The 8,924-nt window shown below is 53.0% G+C and overlaps 1 protein-coding gene across 1 annotated transcript; it reads left to right on the forward strand.

The window, feature by feature from the left end:
* The first annotated feature begins 2,262 nt into the window (after positions 1-2,262).
* Positions 2,263-8,273, forward strand: vgf (VGF nerve growth factor inducible). The gene is made up of 2 exons (XM_060077089.1): positions 2,263-2,519; positions 3,881-8,273. The coding sequence occupies exons 1-2, from the start codon at positions 2,352-2,354 to the stop codon at positions 6,179-6,181; spliced, it is 2,469 nt and encodes an 822-aa protein (XP_059933072.1). The 5' UTR covers positions 2,263-2,351; the 3' UTR covers positions 6,182-8,273.
* The last annotated feature ends 651 nt before the right edge of the window (positions 8,274-8,924 follow it).

Genomic DNA, 8,924 nt, shown 5'->3' on the forward strand with positions numbered 1-8,924 from the left:
GCACCAGAGGTGCTGAGCTCCAACCAGACCGGATCCATAAAGGGAGAACACACTGAAAGATAAGAACTCCTTCTCCCACAGTTCCACGCGTTAACCACTCCCTTGCACGCTTGTTTCCCTCAATGCACAACGTGCATCTCCCGATCACAGGGTTACTTCATGCTTCAGGGTTCCAAACCCTTTTGGTGCGCCTTCATCGCGTCACTACAGCACCAAGGCCCTGAGCTTATCACTGCATGAGCAAACTGCCCCTTTTTCCTCTGTTTACAATCGGAAGCCAATGAGAACTCCCAACACTACGCCCATATACGAGTGTCTCGTCACTCCAGCACCGAATCCCGTTCTCGTCGGAGGGGGGGGGGGGGGGGGGGGGGGGGGGGGGGGGAGTGGGGGAGGAATTACAATTTTGCTCGCAGGCGATGTTGCGCTGCATATGTTGAAAACCCCGTCAGAGCTAATTACAGACCGGGGCCCAAACGATGCTCCCTCCATGGTCCTGGAAATAGACGGAGAGCGAGATGGGAGGACACCAACGCCAAGCGATGACACACACACACACATTCACACACACACACACGACGGACCAGCTCACAGTAATAACATCACACAGGCCGCCTACGCACACGAGGAAACACCAGGGCCAGATCAGCTGCTTAGAGCAGGACGGGAGCTCCTGCAAGAGCTTCTCTGGAGAGGGATAGTCTTTATTAAGACAGTGATCCCAGTGGAACCAGTGGAACCAGTGATCCTAGTGGAACCAGTGATCCTAGTGGAACCAGTGATCCTAGTTGAACCAGTGGAACCAGTGATCCCAGTGGACCGGATTTTGTGTTTGGGTACTTTACAAGGAGGAAAAAAAATACATATAAATTAAATAAATGTGGAGCTTCAGTCCGACTGAGGAGGAGAGATGAGGAGGAGGAGGAGGAGGAGAGATGGGGAGAGGAGGAGGAGGAGGAGAGGAGGAGAGGAGAGATGAGGAGAAGAGAGGAGGAGAGGAGAGATGAGGAGAGGAGGAGGAGAGATGAGGAGGAGGAGGAGAGGAGGAGGAGAGAGGAGGAGACGAGAGATGGGGAGAGAAGGAGAGGAGAGATGAGGAGGAGGAGGAGAGGAGGAGGAGAGAGGAGGAGACGAGAGATGGGGAGAGAAGGAGAGGAGAGATGAGGAGGAGGAGGAGAGGAGAGATGAGGAAGAGGAAGAGGAGGAGGAGAAGAGGAGAGGAGGAGGTGGAGGGGGGAGGAGGAGGAGAGGAGGAGAGGAGGAGGTGGAGGGGGAGGAGGAGGAGGAGAGGAGGAGGAAAGGAGGAGACGAGAGATGGGGAGAGAAGGAGAGGAGGAGGAGGAGGAGGAGAGGAGAGATGAGGAGAGGAGAGATGAGGAGGTGGAGGAGGAGGCGAGATGAGGAGGAGAGAAGGAGGACTTGAAGGAGGAGATTATGATGATGATGATGATGATGAGGAGGTGTAAGAGGAGAAGGATACGAGGAGGATGAGGAAGAGGAGGAGGGGGAGGAGGAGATGAAGAGGCGGGTGGACAGGGAGGTGTGGAGAGGGTGGGAGCAGCCATCCAGCCATCCCCCCGCAGTCTCTGAGCCCAGTCAGAGGGGGGCAGCATGGTGTGGTGATGATGGGGGGATAGCCAGATCATCGCCATGACGACTGTTGGCCAGGGTAAATGATCAACAGCAGCAATTTGATGGGAGGGGCGATGGTGGGAGCTATCTACTGAAACCCTCACGGAAACAACTCATGTCATCTTTGTGTCTCGGAGCCCTGAGCCACAACGTCATCGACGTGTGACGAGAGACGCCAAAGAACATGGACGGCGAACCACGGCAGACAGAGAGAAGGCATCACCTGTCCAGAAATGGCCGAAACAGGCGAGCTGCCACACTGGGAGAGTCCTGATCTCCACTGGGGTGCAGAGTCAGTCACCGCCTCATAAACCCTCACAGAGACACGCAGTGGCCGAGGGGGAGACGCTAGGCTATGTTGCTGCCTCAACGTTTGTCTCCCTCTTTTATTCCCTCCCTCTCTCTCATTTCTGCCCACGCAGAACCCCCCCCTCCCCCATTTTCATTCACCCAGCGTCCGTTCATTCATCACCGTGTGCACTGCAGCGTGTCTGCTCGGTATGGGAGGGGGGGGGGGGGGTCCCCCCCTCCCACTCCCCCACCCACGCACGCAGGCAGGCGGGCGAGCGAAAAAAAAAAGGAAAAAGCAATCTTATCAATGAACAGCAGCCCTCCCGCCTACGTCAATGGGCCGCGCTGATGAAAGGCGTCACGTGGTCGGGAGGGCGGAGGTATAAGATGCCGTCACGCGCTGCCGTGGACCTGAAGACACACACAGGATGCTCAGAGGAGCGCGTGTTCCGCACGACGTGAAGCCTAAACCACGCACACACACACACATTCAGACTAACTGTACTGGAGTGAAGACGCTGAAAGCAGCAGTCCTTACTGGTTTTGAGAAGGACAACTGGGCACTTTCTGAGGAGCGCCGGTCGAGTCCCTCACAAGTAAGTACCGACTATCTGACTAATTTTGAGAACTAGGATGTTTATTATGGCACATGTTCAACTTTTACTGTACTTAACCGAGCGCCGTCTCTAAAACGGCCGGTTATTGCATTTCAAAGAACCATGAAAGCACTTTTTACTGTTTTTTTTTTTTTTTTTACAGCGCGCCCGTGTGCGCTGGTGTGTGCGTGCGTTTGAAATGCGCGTGGGTGCGTGTGCGTGTGTGTGCATCTCCTCTCTGTGAGACGTAGGTCCACAGTCGTGATGTGCATCATTATCTTAATCTGCACCCCCCCTCATCAGCATCATGAGGCCACGCCCCTCCAGGCGTCTATTGTCCTCTGGAGTGAAGCGCGTGCAGACACGCATCTGTGTTTTTTTATGCACATTATCCAAACGCAAGTTTCTGCAACTTTCCATCAGTTTCCATCCAACAATGAGAAATAGCAACAAAAGCGACCGTCATTGATCTCAAGGGGAGCGGGCAGATGTCAGATGTGTCTGCTTCTTGGTCTTCAGTGGCGGATTAGACTAATCCGCTTTGGTGGTAAAATCAACCGTGACCTGAACCGGATCAACGAACAGATTCTAATAAAATAACCAAGAGGGACAAAGTCACAGACTGGACAGAACAACTTACTTATTTTCAGTCGCCGTTAAAGTCGTTTAAACGAATCCATCAAATCTATTTTTACGCACCAGCTGATGAACACAGTGACGGGTTCAGACACCAAACAGGTCGTGACGTCAGTCCTGAGCCGTTCCCTTAACGGAGAATCCACAAAAAACATGAATGGACCCCCTGTCTCATTTGTGTTTGACGAAATAATTCACATAATAAATCAATTAAGTCCTTTCAGTTAAATTGAAAGAAAAAAAAAATGGCAATACGTTGAATCTAAACCTCTAGGTAGACACACCGAATCAGCGCATATTCAACATTTTATTGCCAAATACATGCAACCAACAGCAACAGGTAAAGATCATTACAATCGTTATTTAGGGCTTCGATGACGTGCGCTCCAGGGCGCATTTCTCATTGGCTGCGCACCCCCCCCCCCCCCTCCCCTCCCCTTGCCGCGCATAGCGCAGAAAATGCGCAGCAACAGCTCCCCCAGATTGAGCCTACTCACAAAGAAACTCAACACAAATTGACTGATGATATTTTGGCACCGGGAATCGACTTGTCTCTGAAAGCAGGACTTGGAACGTGCTGTGGTAAACCGATTTGAAGAAGTCCATAGAAGAATTTTTTTTAACTTTAAATGTGCCTCGCTTAATAATGAAGTCATGATTATTTTTTTCTGTTATCTAATGTTCTACATTAACAGAACTCTTCTTCTCTCCTCTGCCTCTCTCAGGAGTCATTCTCCGCACTGACCTCCAACCGTCCCGGGTGTGGTCCGTTCCGAGCGGCCATGTACCGTCACCGTGGGGCCCCAGGGGCCCTCGCCCTCCTCCTTCCTCCTGACGGGAGCCTGCCTCCCGTCGCTCTGCGCCCCCAGCCCCGTCCCCCCGCCCCCCCCCCCGCCGTGGGCTCCCTGCAGACCCCCGAGGTTCCCTGGAGGGCCCCCGCGCTCGTACCCGGGGCCCGGCGGGGCGGGGCCGACGAAGTGGAGGGGGCCCGAGATGAGGAAGGGGAGGAGGAGGAGCTCTTCAAGGACGTGGATCCCAAGACGCTGGCGGCGGTCCTGCTGGAGGCGCTGAACAAGCCGCAGACCGCGAGGGGAGCGTGGGAGGAGGAGGAGGAGGTCCGACCGAGGCCCGGGGGAGAGGAAGAGGAGGAGCGCGACGAGGGGGCCGATGCGACCACCGACGACCCCAAAGAGCCGGCGGTCCGAGCAGCGGAGAGCCGGGAGCGGGACCGGGAGCGGGAGCAGCCGGAGCTGGAGCTTGTGATGGCGGCCGCCGCCCTGCAGGGCCGCGAGGAGCGGGAGCGCCAGGAAGAGCGGGAACGCCAGGAGAAGCGGGAGGAAGAGGAGCGGCTCACGGAGAAGGTGACGAGCCGCACCGTGAGCCAGGTGGTCCCGGTGAAACCCGCCCCGCCGCCCGGCGTCGCGGGGAAGGAGCCGACGGGGGTCAAAGGTCAGGGCTCCGCCCCCGCCGCGCCCGGCGACCTCGATGGGGAGCCGCGGAACGAGGAGGAGGAGGAGGAGCAGCTGAACGCAGAGGAGCTGAAGAACCTGGAGGCCATGATGAAGGAGTTCCCCAGCCTGGGCGCCGCCAGCAAGCGTGACGACGGGGAGCGGGAGGGGCGGGGCTCCAACGACGTCCTGCCGCGGCACAAGGCCCAAGGCCCGCCGCGCGGCAGGGAGAAGCTGCGCTGGCAGGAGGAGACGCAGAAGGGCCTGGGCTTCCCCTCGTTCCGCGGCGGCAACTTCATGGACGAGTTCGAGACGGCGCCACACCCGGCGCCTTCGCCCGACACCGACGACATGATGGAGGACGAGGGCGAGGGCGGCGACGAAGAGGGGGAGGAGGAAGAGGGGGAGGACCTGAGCCCCGAGGAGGAGGAGGCCCAGGCCAAGGCGGAGCAGGAGGAGGTGCGCCGGCAGGCGGCCGAGGTGCAGAGGGCCAAGGTGGAGGAGGAGAAGCTGGCCGACATCGCCTCCGACATGCTCCTGCAGTACATGGTCAAGCAGAACGGCGGCAAGAGGAAGTACCGGGAGCAGGGCAGGAAGCACCCCTCGCTGCTGAACACGGCCGAGGACAAGCGGTCCAACGAGGTCCAGGAGGCGGACGAGGAGGACGACGACATTGACCCCCAGACCATCGACAAGCTGATCGAGATCTCCAGCAAGCTGCACCTCCCCGCCGACGACGTGGTGGACATCATCAACGACGTGGAGAAGAAGAAGAAGAAGGAGCTCCCGTCGCAGATGTCCCCCTGGCTCCGCCCCTCCTCCTCGCTCGCCTCCTCATCCGCCAAAGGGATGTCGGCGTCGCCCATCAATCAAATCAACTATCTGTCGCCGAAGCAGTCCGCCCAGGCGGTCAATCCTTTGAAGACATGGTTCTCAGAGAACCCAGGAAGCAAGTTAGCGTTGACCAATCAGGACCCTTGGCGCAAACCTATGAAGCCCCAGCCGTCCAACTTGGACATCTTCCCCCAACTCCAAACGTCCCTTTCGTCAAACAAAGGATTCATCGCCAAACCCCAAAGGACCTTTTGGGGCAGCTACCCCCCCTACACGGCCTACCCTGGCCCTTACCAGAAGACCCCCTACAGAGGGTACTACCCCGTTTACCTCGCGTCTCCGCCCAAACCCAAACCCCGCCACTACCTCCCCAACGCCTACCCGTACACCTTCAGCAACCCCCGGGGGACCCCGCCCCGCTACGACTACGACTTCACGCCCAGGCGCCACTACCACAGCTGGGTCCAGCCGCGCCTGAGGACGCCACCCGCGTCCGTCCAGAGGTCCTACTACCAGAACTACCTCCTCCCCGCGTACCTGCAGACATTCCAGCGGAACGCCAACCCCCGCAGCCCCTCGCGGACCGCCGGACGCCTGGCGCCCCCTCCCCGCACGCGCTTCTACTACCCGCCCGCACCCGTGGTCGGCAGGGAGGCTCGCCGCGGTGACCAGGCGGACGATGGTAACTATGACGATGTCGATGTGCAGCAGTTGCTCGCTCGACGGCTGAGGAAGTTCCAGTGAAGAGGCGACGGCGGTGGAGCGGTCGGAGAGAGGCGCTAAAGCACATTGAAGAGGAGGCGGAGCCGGGACCCGTGGACGTGTTCGCTCAGTACCCGGAGAGGGGAAGGGGAACGAGGGTTTCTGAAGGCAGGAGCGCTGTGGCGGAGGCTGAGGTACAGATTCGGACGGTTCTTGTGTCGGTACTCGAGGCCTGAGGCGCCGTTCTCTTAAACCACGTTTGTATATTGAAAAAAGACTAGAAACGGCAGACGCACGCGTCGTCGATTCCGTCGACGGAATCGGATCGCTCAGCGACCGTGATGTCGGCCGACGATTCTTTTCGTTCTACCTTTCGGGGAACGGTGCGGAACACCAAGAGAGCCGACGAATGTTCGGAGATTAACGTGTTTCAGCTTCAACCGATTGAGAGGGGGGGGACATTTGGAAGGTATTTTTCGTGGTGTATTTTCACTTGTTCCATGACGGCTCTTTGTAGGCAGCGAGATGCATTCCACCCAGAGGGCCGTGAGAGCCCTTCAGAGCACCACACTGATCATGTAACGCCGCAACCCTGAAGTGATGACTCATGCTTCTGCATAACCTTATTGCCTTGTTGCTATGGTGCCATACCCCGATTTAAACCGTACTGGGGGTGTTACCCGTTTTATTTATTTCGTGAGACGGTTATTCAATTTTGGCACCGTTCGAGAGGTCTTTGAGAGACTAAATCAACAATCTGTTAGACCCATTGGAGACGAGTCAATAGAAGGGAGGTAGGAGCAAGCTGGAGGGAGTGATAAGGGTTTGAATTTGACTCAGGTAATGCAAACCAAGGCAAGTCACATTTGAATGGTTGTTCCCCTTTTAAGTGCTATCGATTTATGAGTCTTTTTCCATGTTTTTGTAATATCTTATGATTTTTTTTCTACCAAACAGTTACAAAAATAGTATCCATTTCATACAAGTCTGTGGACAAATGAACGAGTTGTGTTCAAGACATTTGGTTAAGAAATGCCTTTTGTAATAGCTGGCCCTACCTCATTGGTATTCATGGGTTTTATACATCTCTTTTATTGAAGCACCGTGTTATCTGTAAACAAGAATCTACAAAGTAGAGGGAATATACATGAGTTTTAAAACCATACGGTAATGTTGAGATACTGTGCATTGTGATTTTAAAATGGATATACTGTAGGAGTTAAAAATGTAAACACTGCTACCATACGTTGATCATTTATACATTTGGCAAAAAAAAACCTGTACAAGGCTGTTGAGCTGTTAGTTTACCTTCTGTATCAGTATGGATTTGGTTTATTTGGAATAATTATGAATAATTCCTCATAAGATCCATCATTACTAACAAAATAAGATAGAAAATGAATTGCACCTTAGTTATTGTGGTAAAAATAGTGATACATGTGTATTGCCATCTTTAGAAAACATATCAAACCGCCAAAACAAAATCAAGGCATTGACAATCTTGCCCATTAAAAAGGTTGATTAAAAATAATTGTGAGTATTGAAATATATTGAAAATATTAAGATTGGAACAAGTGCCAGTTTGTGGTGTAATCTCAGTCCAAACTGCATTCAAGGGATGCTGAGGCAAGGGCTTGAAAGTAATGGCAAAATATCAGAAATATATCGGAATGATAACACAGAAAACATTCTGATATGATTAGTCAATAATTGTGCCTATTTGTTTGAGCAAAAAAAAGATAAATGGATTAGGAGAAAAAAGGAAAGGACATTATATTATTTGAAGTCATTTTCACATTGAAGACGTGAGGGGGAGGTTGGAGGTATTAATAATAAGGGCTTAGCAAAGAGAAAGCAGAGAAAGCAAAATGTCTGCATGTTAATATATACTTGCATCTCAAACGTGTTGCTTCTCTGAAGAAATATCAAAACAGAAAAATATAAAAAAATGAAATGATGTGACAAATGTGTTGAGTGTTGTACAAGGCAACTATTGTCCATGGTCTTAATGCTGTACTCGTTGTTCCTATAGTACAAACAAAATACTGAAAAACATGCGTCTGAAAATGCGCATGTTAATGACTAGTTTTGCTACACAGAAAGAATCAATAAAGTTCAATATTTTTTAATAAAACCGTCTGTTTCCTGTTCTTTCCTGACAAACCGCTACATGTATACATGCATAGACTAATAAAGCTGCGTTCAACACAAAGAAATACATCAACTAATCAATTCATTGTACGACCAGAGAAACCACTCCCTATTTGTGTGAAATGAATCACCGGGCGAGAGAGTTTGCCGGTCCATCGATGACGTCCGTAAGACCAGGGACATCGAGGACAAAATTGAGTCTCCCCTTCACCGAGGTGCTGTGTCTCTGATTATTATGAGCGGCACATGACGCCACATAAAAAAGGTCAATTAATCAAAGACGACTCTGTCCGCGGTGCTGCAACACGGCACCAGTGACTGTGTCACGAGGAGTCTGCATGTGAGAATGGGAACCGTTACTCACTGAGAATAGACTGATGATTCGTAGACCCTCTGACTGCCAGGTGTGCCGCGGTCTCCGCAGGGAAAGAGACCGAAGGCTGGCAACCAGATCATCCACACCTCTTCTAGCTCATCATCCCCTTTCGGCCATAAGACAAACTAAAGGTACTTCACTGAGGGTTTATCTTAACGTATCTTAAGATAAGGAGGAGAGGAACCTAGAATAATCTACTTCAGGTATCTCACACATCCCCCCCCGCCCTCTCGTTCCCAGTGATTCGGTCGTAGTGCC

Source organism: Gadus macrocephalus, chromosome 17, assembly GCF_031168955.1.
Source record: "Gadus macrocephalus chromosome 17, ASM3116895v1".
In the NCBI taxonomy this organism is placed as follows: domain Eukaryota; kingdom Metazoa; phylum Chordata; class Actinopteri; order Gadiformes; family Gadidae; genus Gadus; species Gadus macrocephalus.